Source organism: Hyla sarda, chromosome 1, assembly GCF_029499605.1.
Source record: "Hyla sarda isolate aHylSar1 chromosome 1, aHylSar1.hap1, whole genome shotgun sequence".
Lineage (NCBI taxonomy): Eukaryota > Metazoa > Chordata > Amphibia > Anura > Hylidae > Hyla > Hyla sarda.
Window position 1 is genome coordinate 417,709,121 of NC_079189.1, and position 21,016 is coordinate 417,730,136.

Consider the following 21,016-nt stretch of genomic DNA (forward strand, 5'->3'; position numbering starts at 1 on the left):
AGTTTTGCAAGATCTGGAGGTGCACAGTATAGAGATCACTGTGCAGTGGTCTCAAACTGTAGACCTCCAGCTGTTGCAAAACTACAACTCCCAGCATGCCCAATCTGGAGGGTTACAGTTTAGAGACCACTATAGTGGTCTCAGACTGTAGCCCTCCAGATGTTGCTAAGTAACTCACCGGCTCCAGGGAGCTGTGTCGCCGTCCTCTTCTTCCGCCGATCGTCGCCCGCTGCCGATGGGTAAGTGGATCTTCGGCACCGGTCCCTGTCGGTTTCCCCGTCCTGCCCCGCCTATTGTGGGTGGGCAGAACGGGGAAACCGAAAGTAAACCCCTACGCCCCCCATCTGCTATTGGTGGTCGAGTCTAGACCACCAATAGCAGAGATAGGAGGAGTGGCACCTCTGCCACCTCACTCCTATTGCTTCAGGGGGATCGTGGGTGTCTAGGACATCCGCGATCCCCTTTATTTTCCGGGTCACTATAGACCCGTATGACCCGGAATAGCCGCAAATCGCAAGTGTGAATTCGCGATTTGCGGCGATCACCGACATGGGGGGGGGTCTGATGACCCCCCTGGGCATTTGCGCGGGGTGCCTGCTGATAGATAACAGCAGGCGGCGGGGACCGACATTCCCACGGGCGTACAGGTACGCTCTTGGTCCTTAAGTACCAGGGAGCAAAGGCGTACCTGTACGCCCTTGGTCCTTAAGGGGTTAAAGGGACTCCGGTGAAATTTTTTTTTTTTTTTTTTTTTTTTTTTTTTAAATCAACTGGTGCCAGAAAGTTAAACTGATTTGTAAATTACTTCTATTAAAAAAAAATCTTAATCCTTCATGTACTTATTAGCTGCTGAATACTACAGTGGAAATTCTTTTCCGTTTGAAACACAGAGCTCTCTGCTGACATCACGAGCACAGTGCTCTCTGCTGACTTCTCTGTCCATTTTAGGAAGTGTCCAGGGTAAAAGGAAATCCCCATAGCAAACATATGCTGTTCTGGACAGTTCCTAAAATGGACAGAGATGTCAGCAGAGAGCACTGTGTTCATGATGTCAGCAGACAGCTCTGTGTTTCAAAAAGAAAATAATTTCCGCTGTTGTATTCAGCAGATAATAAGTACATGAAGGATTAAGATTTTAATAGAAGTAATTTACAAATCTGTGTAACTTTCTGGCACCAGTTTATAAAAAATAAAAAAAAAATTAAATAAAAATAAAAAATTATTTCACCAGAGTACCCCTTTAACCCCTTAAGGACGCAGCCCATTTGGGCCTTAAGGACGCAGAAAACTTTATTTTTACGTTTTCATTTTTTCCTCCTCGCCTTCACTTCAAAAAAATCATAACTCTTATATTTTCATCCACAGACTAGTATGAGGGCTTGATTTTTTGCGCGACCAGTTGTCCGTTGCAGTGCCATCACTCACTTTACCATAAAATGTATGGCGCAACCAAAAAAATACTATGTGTGGGGAAATTAAAAAGAAAACCGCAATTTTGCTAATTTTGGAAGGTTTCGTTTTCACGCCGTACAATTTACGGTAAAAATGACATGTGTACTTTATTCTGTGGGGCAATACGATTAAAATGATAGCAATGATAACATACTTTTCTATTACTGTTGTGCTAAAAAAAAAAAAAAAACTTTTTAACCAAGTTAGTACGTTTAAGATCCCCCTATTTTGAAGGCCTATTACTTTTTCATTTTTCCGTATAAGCGGCGGTATGAGGGCTCATTTTTTGCGCCGTGATCTGTACTTTTTATTGATACCATATTTGCTTATAGAAAACTTAATACATTTTTTATTAAAATTTTTTCGGAATAAAAGGTTTTAAAAAAATTCCAAAAGAGATGCTTTTTTACGTTCACGCCGTTCACCGTACGGTATCATTAACATTTTATTTTAACCCCTTCCCGCAGAATGTCATATATAAACGCCGGGTTGTGCAGTGCGTTCGCGCATCCCGGCGTTTATAAATGACATTCAGTTAACCCGGCGATGCGCAGCATCGCACGGGTTAACTGGCAGAAGTGCCGCTGTTTTCAGCAGGGGACAACTTCTGCTTCACCCCCAGGACCATCCATTGATGGTCCTGGTCAGCGATCACTGTGATTGGTCCCTGTGGACCAATCACAGTGATCTGGGGTGAAAGTTCAGATCCCCCGCACTGCCCGTCCCTGGAAGTCGGGCAGAACGGGGGCTCGCTCGGGACCTGCAGCATAGGGGGGGAACACGTGGGGACCGGCAGCCTTACCAGATCCAGCGGTGGGACCGAGGAGCAGCGCGGGACCGGCCACGAGGACGAGGAGCGACGGGACCGGGAGGTGAGTATATGGTCCTCAGAAGCAGCAGTGAAGATCTTCACTGCTGCTTCTAGGAGTCTGAAAACTACAACTCCCAGCATGCCTAGACAGCCTTTGGCTGTCTGGGCATGCTGGGAGTTGTAGTTTTGCAACATCTGGAGGGCCCCAGTTTGGAGACCATTGTATAATGGTCTCCAATCTGTGCTCTTCCAGCTGTTGCAAAACTACAACTCCCAGCATGCACTGACTGTGCAGGCATGCTGGGAGTTTTAGTTCAGCAACATCTGGCCCTTCAGATGTTGCCGAACTACAACTCCCAGCATGCCCTTCAGCTGTCTGGGCATGCTGGGAGTTGTAGTTTTGCAACAACTGGAGACACACTGGTTGGGAAACATTGTTTCTAACTCAGTGTTTCCTAACCTGTGTGCCTCCAGCTGTTGCAAAACTATAACTCCCAGCATGCACTAACAGACCATGCATGCTGGGAGTTGTAGTTTTGCAACATCTGGAGGGCCCCAGTTTGGAGACCATTGTATAATGGTCTCCAATCTGTGCTCTTCCAGCTGTTGCAAAACTACAACTCCCAGTATGCACTGACTGTCCAGGCATGCTGAGAGTTTTAGTTCAGCAACATCTGGCCCTTCAGATGTTGCCGAACTACAACTCCCAGCATGCCCTTCAGCTGTCTGGGCATGCTGGGAGCTGTAGTTTTGCAACAACTGGAGACACACTGGTTGGGAAACATTGTCTGTTTCTAACTCAGTGTTCCCTAACCTGTGTGCCTCCAGCTGTTGCAAAACTATAACTCCCAGCATGCACTAACAGACCATGCATGCTGGGAGTTGTGGTTTTGCATCAGCTGGTGCACCCCCCCCCCCCCCCCGTGAATGTACATTCACATGGGCGAGGCTTTTACAGTGGGTTTCTCGCATCTTGAGATGCAGCAAATTTTGCGCCGGGAAACTCGCTGTAATCCCCCGCCCATGTGACTGTACCCTAAAAACACTACACTACACTAACACAAAATAAAATAAAAAGTATAAAACACTACATATACACATACCCTTACACAGCCCCCCTCCCCCAATAAGAACGTCCGGTACGCCACTGTTTCCAAAGCAGAGCCTCCAGCTGTTGAAAAACAACAACTCCCAGTATTGCCGGACAGCCGTTGACTGTCCACGCATGCTGGGAGTTTTGCAACAGCTGGAGGCACCCTGTTTGGGAATCACTGGCGTAGAATACCCCTATGTCCACCCCTATGCAAATCCCTAATTTAGGCCTCAAATGCGCACAGCGCTCTCACTTTGGAGCCCTGTCGTATTTCAAGGCAACAGTTTAGGGCGACATATGGGGTATCGCCGTACTCGGGAGAAATTGCGTTACAAGGTTTGGGGGGCTTTTTCTTCTTTAACCCTTCATGAAAAGGAAATGTTGGGGTCTACACCAGAATGTTAGTGTAAAAAAATTAAATTGTTTACACTCATATGCTGATGTTGCCCTATACTTTACATTTTCACAAGAGGTAAAAGGGAAAAAAGCCCCCCAAAATTTTTAACGCAATTTCTCCCGACTACGGAGATACCCCATATGTGGGCGTAAAGTCCTCTGGGGGCGCACAACAAGGCCCAGAAGGGAGAGTGCACCATGTACATTTGAGGTGATTTGCACAGGGGTGGCTGATTGTTACAGCGGTTTTGACAAACGCAAAAAAAAAAAAACCCCACATGTGACCCCATTTCGGAAACGACACCCCTCACGGAATGTAATGAGGGGTGCAGTGAGAATTTACCCCCCACAGGTGTCTGACGGATCTTTGGAACAGTGGTCCGTGAAAATGAAAACTTGTACAGCCCACTGTTCCAAAGATCTGTCAGACACCAGTGGGGGGCAAATGCTCACTGTATCCCTTGTTACGTTCCTCAAGGGGTCTAGTTTCCAAAATGGTATGCCATGTTGGGGTTTTTTGCTGTTCTGGCACCATAGGGGCTTCCTAAATGCGATATGCCCCCCGAGCAAAATTTGCTCTCAAAAAGCCAAATATGACTCCTTCTCTTCTGAGCATTGTAGTTCGCCCATAGTGCACTTCAGGTCAACTTATGGGGTACCTCCATACTCAGAAGAGAAGGGGTTACAAATATTGGGGGGTATTTCCTGCTATTAACCCTTGGAAAAATTTGAAATTTGGGGGGAAACACACATTTTAGTGAAAAAAAATATATTTTTTTTTACATATGCAAAAGTCGTGAAACACCTGTGGGGTATTAAGGCTCACTTTATTCCTTATTATGTTCCTCAAGGGGTCTAGTTTCCAAAATGGTATGCCATGTGAGGGTTTTTTGCTGTTCTGGCACCATAGGGGCTTCCTAAATGCAACATGCCCCCCAAAAACCATTTCAGAAAAACGTACTCTCCAAAATCCCCTTGTCGCTTTTTCCCTTCTGAGCCCTCTACTGCGCCCGCCGAACAATTTACATAGACATATGAGGTATGCCCTTACTCGAGAGAAATTGGGCTACAAATATAAGTATACATTTTCTCCTTTTACCCTTTGTAAAAATTCAAAAATTGGGTCTACAAGAACATGCGAGTGTAAAAAATGAAGATTGAATTTTCTCCTTCACTTTGCTTCTATTCCTGTGAAACAACTAAAGGGTTAAAATGATGACTGAATGTCATTTTGAATACTTTGGGGGGGTGCAGTTTTTATAATGGGGTATTTTGTGGGGTATTTCTAATATGAAGACCCTTCAAATCCACTTCAAACCTGAACTGGTCCCTGAAAAATAGTGAGTTTGAAAATTTTGTGAAAAATTGGAAAATTGCTGCTGAACTTTGAAGCCCTCTGGTGTCTTCCAAAAGTAAAAACTCGTCACTTTAATGATGCAGACATAAAGTAGACATATTGTACATGTGAATAAAAATTTTTTTTATTTGTAATATACATTTTCCTTACAAGCAGAGAGCTTCAAAGTTAGAAAAATGCTAAATTTTCAAATTTTTCATCAAATTTTAGGATTTTTCATAAGGAAAGGATGCAAGTTACCACAAAAATTTACCACCATGTTAAAGTAGAATATGTCACGAAAAAACAATCTCGCAATCAGAATGATAACTAAAAGCATTCCAGAGTTATTAATGTTTAAAGCGACAGTGGTCAGATGTGCAAAAAACGCTCTGGTCCTTAAGGCCAAAATGGGCTTGGTCCTGAAGGGGTTAATAGGTCAGATATTTACGCACACAGCGATACCAAATATGTATATAAAAAAATGTTAACACTTTTTGGGGGTGAAATTGGGAAAATGGGGCAATTTACGTTTTTATTGGGGAGGGGGTTTTTTCACTTTTTTTTATTTTTTTACACTTTAATAGTCCCCATAGGGGACTATTTAAAGCAATCATTCGATTGCTATCCCTGTTCAGTGCTAGGTATAGGACACAGCACTGATCAGGGTTATCGGTGATCTTCTGCTCTGGTCTGCGGGAAGGCAGATCAGAGCAGAAGACTCCCGGAAGACAACGGAGGCAGATGAGGGGACCTCCGGCTGCCGTGCTGGATGACCAGATCGCCGCGGCAGCGCTGCGGGCGATCCGGTCATCCAATTAAGTGACCGCGATGCTGCAGATGCCGTGATCTGTATTGATCACGGCATCTGAGGGGTTAATGGCGGACATCCGCGGGATCGGGGATGTCTGCCATTACCGGCGGGTCCCTGGCTGCGATCCACAGCCGGGACCTGCCGCACATGATCCGGGCATCACTCAGATGCCCACGGTTATGCTTAGGACGTAAATGTACGTTCTGGTGCGTTAAGTACCGCATCACCAGGACGTACATTTACATCCTTCGTCGTTAAGGTCAAAATGGGCTGAGTCTTTAAGGGGTTAATGATACAGCATGTAGTGGCACAGCCCAACAGTAATAAAGGCAGATGTGGGAGAGGAGAAGAATTGGCATTTTGGAGTTTAACATGCCCCACCATTTTTCCTCTAGAAGTTTCAGATTAGCATAATAAAGGACATATTTCTGTATGTGTATTAAAAACACAAATCTTGGTCCAATAACAGGTCTAATGGGCTGAAGCATCATACAGTATCTCCCATAAGTGAGTACACCACTCACATTTTTGTAAATGTATTATATATTTTCATGGGACATCATTGAAGAAACAACATTCTGCTACAATGTAAAGTATTGAGTGCACAGTCTGTATAACAGTGTTTAATTTTGCTGTCCCCATAAACGAAAATTTTACACATAGTCATTACATCTGAACTTTGGCAACAAAAGCCATGGCACAGAGGAGGAAAAAAATCTATTTTCCCTCCTCTGTATCACGTGACTCTTTGTTACAACCACTCAGATGTGAATGGGGTGCAGGCGTCTTACATTCAGTGCAATTGCTCTCACACTCTCTAATTCCTGGTTAAACTTGGAAGGTCATGGAAAGAGAGCTCCCTAAGGATTCAAAAAAAAAATATATAAAATAATTGTTACTCCACATAAAGATGGCCTAGGCTATGAGAAGATTTCCAAGACCCTAAAAAGGAGCTTCAGCGTCAGGTTCCACTAAAAAGAGGCCACACCATGGGCGAACAAAGGAGTTGAGTGCACATGCTCAGCGTCATCCATAGGTTGCCCTTGGGGAGAGGGGTGGTAATGTATTAGTGCTACAAGCATTGCTGCACAGGTTGAAGGGGTGGGGTGGGTGTCAACCTGTCAGTGCTCAGACCATGCGTCACACACTACATCAAAGAAATCCCTCAAACAGTTTTCTCAAGAAAATCGGGGAGATTTATCAAAAGCTGAGTAGAGGAATAGTGGTGCAGTTGCCCATAGCAATCAGATTGCTCTTTCATTTTTCAGAGGCCTTTTTGGTAATGAAGGAAGAAATCTGATTGGTTGCTATGGGTAACTGCACTACTTTTACTCTACATAGGTTTTGGTAGTCTTATTGGAAGAATTAAGGACAGGGATTACTGGAACCATGTCCTGTGGTCCGATAAAACAAACATAAACTACTTTGGTTCAGATGGTGTAAAGAGTGTGTGATGGCAACTGGGTGAGGAGTACAAAGACAAGTGCATCTGGTTTACAGTCAAGCATGGTGTTGGGAGTGTCGTGGTTTGGGCCTAAATGAGTGCTTCTGGCACTGGGAAGCTACAGTCCATTAACCCCTTAAGGACGCAGGACGTAAATGTACGTCCTGGTGCGGTGGTACTTAACGCACCAGGACGTACATTTACGTCCTAAGCATAACCGCGGGCATCGGAGCGATGCCCGTGTCATGCGCGGCTGATCCCGGCTGCTGATGGCAGCCAGGGACCCGCCGGCAATGGCCGACGCCCGCGATCTCGCGGGCGTCCGCCATTAACCCCTCAGGTGCCGGGATCAATACAGATCCCGGCATCTGCGGCAGTTCGCGATTTAAATGAACGATCGGATCGCCCGCAGCGCTGCTGCGGGGATCCGATCATTCATAACGTCGCACGGAGGTCCCCTCTCCTTCCTCCGTGCGGCTCCCGGCATCTCCTGCTCTGGTCTGTGATCGAGCAGACCAGAGCAGGAGATGACCGATAATACTGATCTGTTCTATGTCCTATACATAGAACAGATCAGTATTAGCAATCATGGTATTGCTATGAATAGTCCCCTATGGGGACTATTCAAGTGTAAAAAAAAAAAATGTAAAAAAATGTAAAAGTAAAAAAAAGTGAAAAATCCCCTCCCCCCCAAAAAAAAGTAAAACGTCCGTTTTTTCCTATTTTACCCCCAAAAAGCGTAAAAAACATTTTTTATAGACATATTTGGTATCGCCGCGTGCGTAAAGTTCCGAACTATTAAAATAAAATGTTAATGATCCCGTACGGTTAACGGCGTGAACGAAAAAAAATTTAAAAAGTCCAAAATTCCTACTTTTTTAATACATTTTATTAAAAAAAAATTATAAAAAATGTATTAAAAGTTTTTTATATGCAAATGTGGTATCAAAAAAAAAAAGTACAGATCATGGCGCAAAAAATGAGCCCCCATACCGCCGCTTATACGGAAAAATAAAAAAGTTATAGGTCATCAAAATAAAGGGATTATAAACGTACTAATTTGGTTAAAAAGTTTGTGATTTTTTTTAAGTGCAACAATAATATAAAAGTATATAATAATGGGTATCATTTTAATCGTATTGACCCTCAGAATAAAGAACACATGTCATTTTTACCATAAATTGTACGGCGTGAAAACGAAACCTTCCAAAATTAGCAAAATTGCGTTTTTCGTTTTAATTTCCCCACGAAAATAGTGTTTTTTGGGTGCGCCATACATTTTATGATATAATGAGTGATGTCATTACAAAGTACAACTGGTCGCGCAAAAAACAAGCCCTCATACTAGTCTGTGGATGAAAATATAAAAGAGTTATGATTTTTAGAAGGAGAGGAGGAAAAAATGAAAACGTAAAAATTTAATTGTCCTAAAGGCCAAAATGGGCTGAGTCCTTAAGGGGTTATGAAGGACAATGAATGCCAACATTTACTGTGACATACTAAGGTATAGCATGATTTCCTACCTTTGGAGACTGTGATGCAGGGCAGTATTCCAAAATGTCTGACTAATCAATAACTAAGGTGTCCTCTTTGAAACACTACAGATCCTGAGCCTCTCTGTACCACTGAACTTGTGGAAATATATTTTATTATGTGTCAATAAAGAAGAAATTTTATCCAAGATCACATGCTGGAATCCCTTCTTGTATTCCAAAATGATAATGACCCAAAACACACCTACAGGACGACCAATATTGACACTTTGGGCTCAATTTGGACATTTCCACTAAGGGCTTTACTTACTTTTGTTGCCAAGGTTTAGACATTTATGGGTGTGTTTTGAGTTATTTTGAGGGGACAACAACTACTTTATACTGTAGAAGAATGTCATTTCTTCAGTGTTGTCACATGAAAAGATATAAAAAATATTTGCGTGTACTCACTTATGTGAGATCTCGTATGTCCATTCCCAGATATCCTAACATATTGTAGAGTATTAGTTTAGATCTGGAGTTCCCTCTCTATTTTTATATAAATTCTACCATCCCCCCCCCCCTTATAATAATGTATCAGATCTAATTAAATTATAAGATACAGAGATGGGAGCTCTACATAAACGAGGACCCAGGCCGAGGATACTGCGTTGCACACACCCAATGTGCCTATAGATACTAATAATTAACAATAAACGGAGCAGTCCTACTAGGCTAGGGGGAAAAAGGTTATAGAAATCAGAAGAACTGAAATAAATAGGAGAGAAAAAGAGGTTTGTGTCAAATATTGGACATTTATTTAAAATAACAATGATACTCTTGATGACTTAAAAAGTGGTATTCCAGGAAAAAAATGTTTTTATATATATCAACTAGCTCCAGAAAGTTAAAAACAGATTTGTAAATTACTTCTATTAAAAAATCTTAATCCTTTCAGTACTTGAGCTGATGAAGTTGAGTTGTTTTCTGTCTAAGTGCTCTGATGACACGTGTCTCCGGAACTGCCCAGTTTAGAAGTAAATCCCCATAGAAAATCTCTTCTACTCTGTGCAGTTCCCGAGACAAGCAGAGATGTCAGCAGAGAGCACTGTAGTCAGACAGAAAACAACAACTCAACTTCAGCAGCTGATAATTATTGGAAGGATTAAGATTTTTTTTAATAAGTAATTTACAAATCTGTTTAACTTTTAACAGTCTATGACCAGACGCGTTTCGGGGAGCCACATCCCCTTTTTCAATGGTGAGGGTAAGAAGTGTCGGGACGTGGCTCCCCGAAACGCGTCTGGTCATAGACTGTTTCGCTGCACAGAGATTGGGACTTAACAGGGACACTCCACTACCCCAGCAGAGTCCGAGACTTGCATTACTAACTAGCCACAGCTAGCACCGGCATTCAGCCTTGGACCTCTGTCCTTCTTGCTTAGCCTCGCCGTGCCGCCGCGGTATAGAAGGCAGAGCCCGGAGGTCTTCCAACACAGATACACAGCTACCATGCGCATCTACCTATTCTACAGACAGCCCTGCTCAGACAGCGAGAGTGGGCTCAGCACTGGGAGTCTCCGGCGCTGTCGAGCGCTGCAACTATGGTAAACACTGTGGATTTAATCTTTCAGTGCTATTTGCGCTAAATACCCTCACTGAGACTATAATTCACACCAATCATCACCTATAACAAATAGGACATTTGCAATTTCCAGACTGTCCCACTGTGCTTACTATAGCACAGACCCTGTTTCCCAGCCACCTCATTAGTGCAATTTTAGCTAGCAATTGTGTTTTTATGTATTTTACATTTTATATATCATTTGTGTTATGTTGTGTGTTGTCCAAAGCAAGGGCCCTGCCAAGGACATCACCATTAAGTCATCAAGAGTATCATTGTTATTTTACATAAATGGCCAATATTTGACCCAAACATCTTTTTCTCTATTATTTCAATTGTTCTGATTTCTATAACCTTTTTTCCCCTAGCCTAGTAAGACTGCTTCGTTTATTGTTAATAATTAAATTATGACCCAAATATATATATTTTACACATATATATATATACACACACACCTTTGATGGACACTCACCTGGAATAATTTTTGTACGACCCAGCCATGGTATTTTTTGAGTGAAATCTCATAAGCCTTTGTTACATTAACCTTCATGAGATTTGGGTTTTGTTCATCCCTTTCTCCATCAGCCATGCTTTGTAATAATCGCTGAATAAACCTTAGACCCCTGTGAAACAAACAGTATACGTTAAACACTTTTCTGTTTACAACAATGTTGACCAACAAGTAAATGGAATAACATGTAGGATAAACTAATAGTTTCAAACTGTTGCTAATCTAGTTTTACAAAAATGTATCAAAGTTGTTAGAGATAAATATTTTTGGGAAAGTAACATTTAGGATAAAGCAATATTTGAATGATCGTTTTTAACATTGTATATTTCTTTCGGTTATTATTACCAGATGTCTGTACTACTGCAGATATTTCTAACGATTAATCCAGTGACCGAATATGCTGTCAAATGTGTCATAAAAGCAAGTTTGTGGAAGGGCACTAAGATTTGGATTATTTACACTGTATGTACCCTGTGTGTTATTTCTTTTATTTGTTATTGAATTTTCTTTGTTTGTTACTTTGTTAGACGTGTCCAGTTACTGTGTAGCATACTATTGTATGTAGACCTTACTCTAGTTCTGTTAAAGCTCTTTATCATCTGCACTATTGTCTAAGTCAGTGTGTATATTTGGTCACGGATGCAACTGTGTATATTTTTTTTCCACAGCCTTCTTCCCTTAGTGACCATCAGTTTTTTCAAAACTCTTGTGTGGGTTCTTTTTATACATTGGGGGAGCTTTAGCAAAACCTGTCCAGAGTAAAAGTTGCTGAGTTGCCCATAGCAACCAATCATATTGCTTCTTTCATTTTTTGAAAAGGCCTCTGGAAAATGAAAGAAGTGATCTGATTGGTTGCTATGGACAACTCAGCAGCTTTTCCTCTGGACAGCTTTTTATAAATCTCCCCTATAGTTAATGCATCAATGAAATAATTTTATGTATTACTTTATGGCATAATACATTTTTTCCATGTCGAGTTTTTACTAGTGGGAAAAGTTGTTTCAGACTTACAGGATTCCTATATATTTACTAGAGATGAGCGAACTTACAGTAAATTCGATTCGTCACGAACTTTTCGGCTCGGCAGTGGATGACTTTTCCTGCGTAAATTAGTTCAGCCTTCAGGTGCTCCGGTGGGCTGGAAAAGGTGGATACAGTCCTAGGAAAGTCTCCTAGGACTGTATCCACCTTTTCCAGCCTACGGGAGCACCTGAAAGCTGAACTTATTTATGCAGGAAAAGTCATCAACTGCCGAGCTGAGAAGTTCGTGACGAATCGAATTTACTGTAAGTTTGCTCATCTCTAATATTTACTATGGGGAAGAGTCGGGAAAGTTTTCTGACCAGCTTTTTCTAGGTGGAAATTTCCAGCCATTTATCCACAGGATTTTCTGTGAATTCAATGGTAAATAGGTCGGGTTGTGAAACCACGCCCCCGTTGTGACAGACCATGCCCCTTTTTCGGCTTTTCACAGTGCCCCCTCCAAAGCACAGGATGACAAACCAAGTGAGCAGATAGAAGATATTTGTAAGAGAAATAAAAGGTGCTAGACACAATGATATGTACATGACCAGGAACTGACTAACCTAACTTTTTTTTTTTGTTTTTTTGGGGGGGATATGACAAGTACTCTACACTAGACAGTATTTACATTAACATGGACATCAAGTTTTGCATCTTTTTTGGTTATATTGTTAGTACAGATAAATATTTTTGGGTAAATTAATTTTTGGATGAAGCTAAATTTTTATGATTCTTTTTTACATTGTATGTTTGTTTCTGTGGCAGTTTTCTTATTAGAACCAGATATCTGTTCATGTGCAAGATATTTCTGAAGATCAATCCAGTGACTGAATATACTGTAGAATGCGTCTCATATAGGATCGGGAGGTTTAGGTTTTCCTTGCACTCCATGATCTTCTAGATTTCCATCAACATTAAAACTGCAGCATGTAAAGCAGATCCATTAATACATAAACATGTACTGTACCTCACTAAAGTCTAGTGAGTTTCACTTTTCACAATGAAGAATGGTTAGCAACAATTTGCTTGAAACTGCTGTACAGAACAAGAAAGCCATTGGGAGTTTACTTGCACTGCAACACAGCAAATAATTGGAATGAACTATGCATAAGTAAAATTCCTTTTACTAAAAAACACTAAAACGGACACTAGGGGTTCTTGTCATGTCAAGACTCCTAGCGTTATTCCATCAAAGGACAAAACACTGTCAATTTACATAATTTAATCTTCTTAATGCTGGGTTATGCATTCTCCATTTTCACAGAAGAAATCCATTTTAATTCAAAAAATTTTTATATTCCATTTAAACTATATTCCTATAAAAGTATAGGAAAACGTCATTTTTGGCCTGAGAATGTCTACTGCCTTCAGGAGAAATGCAGACCACAGTGCTGAGCATAGACAAGTGAGCCTGTTTATTTATTTGTTTTTATATTTTTGTTTTGAGGGGGGGGGGGGGGGGGGGGAAGAGTGCATAACAGGTAATTTTAAATTTTCTTTTATAAAACAAATGTATACATCTTACCTTTTCAACCACATCAAAGCCAGAGTTGCACCAACTTTTGGCCATTGAGCCCCATGCATTTCCTTCTCTCCTTCCAACATTTGCTGCAATGTTTTGAACTTAGTGGGGTTTGATTCATAAACATTTTTAATTTTCTAAAAAAAAAAAAAAAAAAAAAAAAAATTTTTTTTAAAAATAAATAAAAAAAAACACACGATAATTTATACTTCATTATACTTCAATGCACTGGTAATAGATTTTCTGATCCTAAGAAGTGATTGCAAATCACTAGGATATACCATTACATGTGGCCAGTGGAGCTTTAACCTCTGCTTTTGTTTTCTCTGCAAAGCTGTATACCAGTTCCACCTACTGTTCTGGACACAAATATTATAAAAATATAATTTTATATATATATATATATATATATATATATATATATATATATATATATATATATATATATATATATATATATATATATATATATATATATATAGTGTATGACTAAGGCTTTGTTGTAAAGCCGAAACGCGTCACTGTACCCTGTGTTCCTGTTATGACCATCTGGTGAATAAATATTATCCTCCGAGTTTCTGGACGCTGGACTCCTCTCTCTCTCTCTATTATATATTATACATTATATATATATATACATATATATATATATACATATATATATATATATATATATATATATATATATATATATATATATATATATATATATCTCTCTATATCTCTCTATCTCTCATTCACTGACCGGAAGTCATGACATATAGTGATATGAGATCACTTAGCATTATAGGAAAACTGTATGTTTAGAATCCACCAAAATACAGTGAAGCCTCTAAGACATTCACCATCTAAGTCACCTCACAGAATGTATAATAAATAGCTGAAAATCAATCACAGATAATCTGGCCTGGATAAGGGGGAGGTCTTTAACCCCTTAAGGACCGGAGGTTTTTCCGTTTTTGCATTTTCGTTTTTTGCTCCTTGCCTTTAAAAAATCATAACTCTTTCAAATTTACACCTAAAAATCCATATGATGGCTTATTTTTTGCGCCACCAATTCTACTTTGTAATGACGTCAGTCATTTTGCCCAAAAATCTATGGTGAAGCGGGAAAAAAAATCATTGTGCGACAAAATTGAAAAAAAAACGCTGTTTTGTAACTTTTGGGGGCTTCCGTTTCTACGTAGTACATTTTTCGGTAAAAATGACACCTGATATGTATTCTGTAGGTCCATACGATTAAAATGATACCCTACTTATATAGGTTTGATTTTGTCGGACTTTTGGAAAAAATCATAACTACATGCAGGAAAATTAATACGTTTAAAATTGTCATCTTCTGACCCCTATAACTTTTTTATTTTTCCGTGTATGGGGCGGTATGAGGGCTCATTTTTTGCGCCGTGATCTGAAGTTTTTAACGGTACCATTTTTGCATTGATAGGACTTATTGATCACTTTTTATTCATTTTTAAATGATATAAAAAGTGACCAAAAATGCACAATTTTGGACTTTGGAATTTTTTTGCGCGCACGCCATTGACCGAGCGGTTTAATTAATGATATATTTTTATAATTCGGACATTTCCGCACGCGGTGATACCACATATGTTTATTTTTATTTTTATTTACACTGTGTTTTTTTTTTTATTGGAAAAGGGGGGTGATTCAAACTTTTAATAGGGGAGGAGTTAAATGATCTTTATTCACTTTTTTTTTTCACTTTTTTTTTGCAGTGTTATAGGTCCCATAGGGACCTATAACACTGAACACACTGATCTTCATCATTGATCACTGGTTTCTCATAAGAAACCAGTGATCAACGATTCTGCCGCATGACTGCTCATGCCTGGATCTCAGGCACTGAGCAGTCATTTGGCGATCGGACAGCGAGGAGGCAGGAAGGGGCCCTCCCGCTGTCCTGTCAGCTGTTCGGGATGCCGCGATTAGCCGCGGCTATCCCGAACAGCCCGACTGAGCTAGCCGGGAACTTTCACTTTCACTTTTAGCCGCGCGGCTCAGCTTTGAGCGCGCGGCTAAAGGGTTAATAGCGCGCGGCGCCGCGATCGGCGCTGCGCGCTATTAGAGGCGGGTCCCGGCTTCACTATGACGCCGGGCCCGCCATGATATGACGCGGGGTTACTGTGTAACCCCGCGTTATATCAGAAGAGCAGGACCAATGACGTACCGGTACGTCATTGGTCCTTAAGGGGTTAAGAGAGGTTTCTTTGTTAACTTTTTATTTATTTATGTTACTAAAGCACTAACACATTAACCAGCTACTATGTTTTGGCACAGTTCTTTAAGGATTCTTGATTTGAAGGTATTATAACATCTTTCAAAATATAAGTGTTCAGAGTCTGAACAAAATTGGAATTTACACTGGAATTTACACCCTGGGATACGCTCACACATTCATATTTTGTGGCGGAATTACTAATGGTAAGTCAGTCAATGATCAAATCTGCACATGGGAACGTACCTTAAGTGCTCATTCATATGGGCAGATTTTATTGCGAGATCGCAGGTGCGTTTCCTGGATCGAGTTTCAATGGGGATGGGCTCTCCACAGCAGATTTTTGGCATGGAAGTTTCCGCTGCAGACCCCATTGACTAAAATATGCCGGTGTGAACAAGCTCTAAGGGTACATTCACATATGTGTGTCAACAAATAAGCCACTATTGCGGATTTTCCATGGACCCATTGAAGGAAAGTCAATGGTAGCAAAATCTGTTGTGGATTTTCTGCAGCAAATACACTGCAGAAAATCCACAGGAAACACACACATTTCATCGCATCATAAGGGTACGTTAACGAAAACACAATCTGCTGTTGAATCTGTTGTTGAATTGCAGACCCACACAACGGGTATTCAATGGTTCAATGGGTAGTAACAAAATCTACTTCAAATTTTCTGCTGATGATTGTGTACATGTGGAACAAACCCTATCAAATTAAATCTGCACAGGATCCTGTACGTGTGAACGTACCCTAATGGTATGTTCTTACTACAGAATCCATTTGGAATTATGGCAGCACAGTGGAAATGTACATGAGTCAAAACACGATAAAACTTCATATAACAAACACTAAATAGCCTTTAGTAACCGAATCCAATGAAATGGAAAGACAAAAAAAAAAATAAACAATGATATTTATTCAAAAGTTACCGTAATGTTGCCTGTTATATCAGATTTGATTGGAGAGAATACAGTGCATCCAAGGCAGTCTAAAAACAACAACAAAAAAAAATAGATCAAATTATTTTCATGGTTAGACTTCAATCCTAGGTCTCCTTCTGGAATTTGACAAGTTAGTGGACAATCACAAGAAATATACCCAACTCAATCCCACCACACCCTGGTGGACTAACAAGACCAGAAGTTTCATTTTATATAGCAGGGCATGTGCTGTTGATTTAGGTTTGTTTTTAATGCTTAAGATGGTTGCAGAACTCAAGGATATAAAAGATTTCCTTAATATTATTGCACAGAATGAATCCATTATAAACAAGTGTTAGATACATAACACGATATAACATTATGTCCTATACCATAATTCACTTTCTACTTTCTTTTCATCAATACCATCTCTTGTTGCTCTGGTAGGTATCATATTTGGCCAGTTTGCCCAGCTGACAGTTAAAATACTAGCATTGTTGCCTAGAAATAAACATCGAACTGGGTTCAATATGCCCTATCATTTTATTCTTCCTTCTAGTTATAATTTTAGGATTAACTATTGGTAAAGACAAAATTTTAAAATGCCATATTTTGATATGCTAAATGCAGTAAGTGAAACCTGCAAAGACAAACATTACCCTGAGCTCATGTCATCATCCAGCAGTTTCTAGACTTCCAACCCTTGGCTGCTTTCACACCCTTAATCTTTACCATGATATTCGAGACTGAAAGCCTTGACGTCGCACAACAGTGGAAAAATACCTAGTGAGTCGAGTCACAAAAGGGCAGCCGTCGGCATCTGAATAAATAATAAGTCGAATCCTACTTTCTGTTGCTTCGGGTCAGAATTGAAGGGCCTACTGTATCAAATTTATTTAATTATTTTTGTGGCGTCTGTAACAAAAGATAGTTACTTGATCAGGCATCTTCACAAAGAGAGAGGTTGATGGGCATCAAGTAACCTGCTTGCTTGGCTTGCTTATCTCAGCCTGATAGTCTGTACCTCATAGACACTTGATGCAAATGTAATCGTTTTATGTCATCGGTTAACCTGTCACTAGAGCTTCATAACCTCTTTCGATAAACACATGGCACTGGCTGGAAATCTGTTCTACCAATTCATTATTAGAAAAATTTACACGTAAGTGTATACAAACTTGTTCAAAAATATTAGCTCAAATATTCGTTAAAATGCCAGTTTCTGGAAAAGTTAGGTGACAACCATCAAGGCCACCCTTACAGATCCCACAAGGGTTGTCACCCAGCTGTCCTAGAATTACTAATAGCAGTATAAGAAGGACAGTGAATTTATTAGAGCCTAATGATAGAGCCAACCATGATGCTAGTCCGGAACTTTCTAGTTCCTGGTAGTTATTTATGGCCTAAGCAAAGGCATTTGATATGGATAGAGTAATAACTATAGTAGATTTTACGTATTGCACCGATTTTTTATTTTAGTTTTTAAAATAATTTTTTAAACAGAATTGTGAATTTTATATTTGCTCAATTGATTAGAATCATGATGTACAACTACATTTACTTCTGCACTTAATGTAAGAGAAATGTATCTGCAAAGGAGCACATGCTTTATAGATGAGGATCCCCGGACACCCAAGCACTTGCATAACTCAGTGTAAATGAGACCGTTGTATTGGCATAGGACTTGAGAGATTAGCTGGTGACAGGCACAGGTTGACTTAGAGTGAAAGCCAATAGAAAATGCATTGAACAGCCCTCTTATTTCCTCAGAAAGGAGACATGACTGTTTATATCACACTATAAATCTGTTTATATTACACTATAAACAACCATATTTCAAGAAACACTGGTATGAAGACAGCAGGGAGGATTATTATGCTTCTGTCATTTAGGTGCCTTTTAGTTTCCTGACATTTATTATTATTTGACACCAAAAATAACAGTGCTTTGCAACATGTCAATAAAAGGGATGGGGGTGGAGATGAGTGGTATAGGCATTCAAACAATGAACATTTTGATGAAAACCAGGGATAGAATGTTTGTTACATCAGGGAATAATCGAGGCATTTGTCTACGTCAATGAACAAACCATCAGGTTGAGTTGACCTTTTTCAGTCCCATTGTTATACTGAATAATATTGGACTTTAGCAGAAAATAGTCTGTTGGCACCCCTGAAATTTTTCTAGAAAATGAAGTATTTCTCACAGAAAGGATTGCAGTAACATGTTTTGCTATACACGTTTATTCCCTTTTATGTGTATTGGAACTAAACCAAAAAAGGGAGGAAAAAAGCAAATTGGACATAATGTCACACCAAACTCCAAAAATGGTCTGGACAAAATGATTGGTACCCTTTCAAAATTGTGGAAAAATAAGATTGTTCCAAGCATGTGATGCTCCTTTAAACTCACCTGAGGCAAGTAACAGGTGTGGGCAATATAAAAATAATACCTGAAAGCAGATAAAAAGGAGAGAAGTTCACTTAGTCTTTGCATTGTGTGTCTGTGTGTGCCACACTAAGCATGGACAACAGAAAGAGAAGAGAACTGTCTGAGGACTTGAGAACCAAATTTGTGGAAAAATATCAACAATCTCAAGGTTACAAGTCCATCTCCAGAGATCTAGATTTGCCTATGTCCACAGTGCGCAACATTATCAAGAAGTTTGCAACCCATGGCACTGTAGCTGATCTCCCTGGGTGTGTACAGAAGAGAAAAATTGATGAAAGTTGTCAATGCAAGATAGTCCAGATAGTGGATAAGCAGCCCCAAACAAGTTCCAAAGATATTCAAGCTGTCCTGCAGGCTCAGGGAGCATCAGTGTCAGTGCAAACTATCCATTGACATTTAAGGAGTACCTATCACTAAATAAACTTTTCTAAACAAATGTAAGCTATTTTCCCTAACTACACCTAACACCTTCCCTGCCCTTACATTTTTTTTTTTTTTTTTTTAAGAGCTTTAAAAAGCTCTGTAACTTACCCATCTTCTTGCTCACTTAGTGTGAGCACCCGGCAGGAGGATTTGGGCGTGCCCCAGCAAGAGCTGGATCACTGAAGCCTGCTTTGGGGGGGGACGACTGATTCCGCCCTCACTTCGGGGGTGGTGGGGGGGGGGGGGGGCGTGGGAAATAGTACCTGCTTGTCCTCACTGCCCAGATGCCTGGTTGACCTCAGTGCTCAGAGCACCGCTTATCCTCAGTATTTAGTGCCCACCTGTCTGATTGGTCATGTGCTCAGCCAGCGCTGTGATTTCTGACTCCCTGCCAGGCTGGCGCGAGTCTGAAATCAATGAAAAAGCTTGCGGCCAGGGACTCCTAGGGAGACCCCTAGCGGCCACATTTTCAAAATCAAAATACACATAAAAAGGAAGCATTTTTTAAATTAATTCTAATTACAAAGTTGTTCTATATACAATCAGCTCTAACATATCAAAAGTTTATTTGATGAGGATAGGTACCCTTTAAATGAAATGAAATGCTATGGCAGGAGAACCAGGAGGACCCCACTGCTGACACAGAGACATAAAAAAGCAAGACTACATTTTGCCAAAATAAACTTGAGTAAGCCAAAATCCCTCTGGGAAAACTTCTTGTGAACAGATGAGACCAAGATAGAGCTTTTTGGTAAAGCACATTATTCTACTGTTTACCGAAAACTGAATGAGGCCTACAAACAAAAGAACACAGTACCTACAGTGAAATATGGTGGAGGTTCAATGATGTTTTGGGGTTGTTTTGCTGCCTCTGGCACTGGGTGCCTTGAATGTGTGCAAAGCATCGTGAAATCTGAGGATTACCAATGGATTTTGGGTCGCACTGCACAGCCCAGTGTCAGAAAGCCGGGTTTGCATCCGAGATCTTGGATCTTCCAGCAGGACAATGACCCCAAACATCCATCAATGGATGGCAACAAAGCACTGTAGAGTTCTGAAGTGGCCAACAATGAGTCCAGATCTAAATCCCATTGAAAATCTGTGGAGAGATCTTAAAATTGCTGTTGGGAAAAGGCGCCCTTCCAATAAGAGAAACTTGGAGCAGTTTGCTAAGGAGGAGTGGTCCAACATTCCGGCTGAGAGGTGTAAGAAGCTTATTGATGGTTATAGGAAGCCACTGATTTCAGTTATTTTTTCCAAAGGGTGTGCAACCAAATATTAAGTTAAGGGTGCCAATAATTTTGTCCAGCCCATTTTTGGAGTTTTGTGTGACATTATGTCCAATTAGCTTTTTTTTTTCCCTTCCTTTTTTGGTTTAGTTCCAATACACACAAAGAGAATAAACATGTGAATAGCAAAACATGTGTTACTGCAATCCTTTTCTGTGAGAAATACTTCATTTTCTAGAAAAATTTCAGGGGT

At 40.3% G+C, this 21,016-nt stretch overlaps 1 protein-coding gene across 2 annotated transcripts in view; it reads right to left on the reverse strand.

The window, feature by feature from the left end:
* GLTP (glycolipid transfer protein) overlaps nt 1-21,016 on the reverse strand; it is a 102,025-nt gene that overhangs the window by 7,131 nt on the left and 73,878 nt on the right. For both annotated transcript variants that reach the window (XM_056528870.1, XM_056528869.1), the window contains exons 2-4: nt 16,670-16,728; nt 13,502-13,635; nt 10,915-11,065 (exon numbers count right to left, since the gene is read on the reverse strand). In XM_056528870.1, coding sequence (XP_056384845.1) covers nt 10,915-11,065; nt 13,502-13,635; nt 16,670-16,728 — 344 coding nt within the window. The remainder of the gene's footprint in view (nt 1-10,914; nt 11,066-13,501; nt 13,636-16,669; nt 16,729-21,016) is intronic.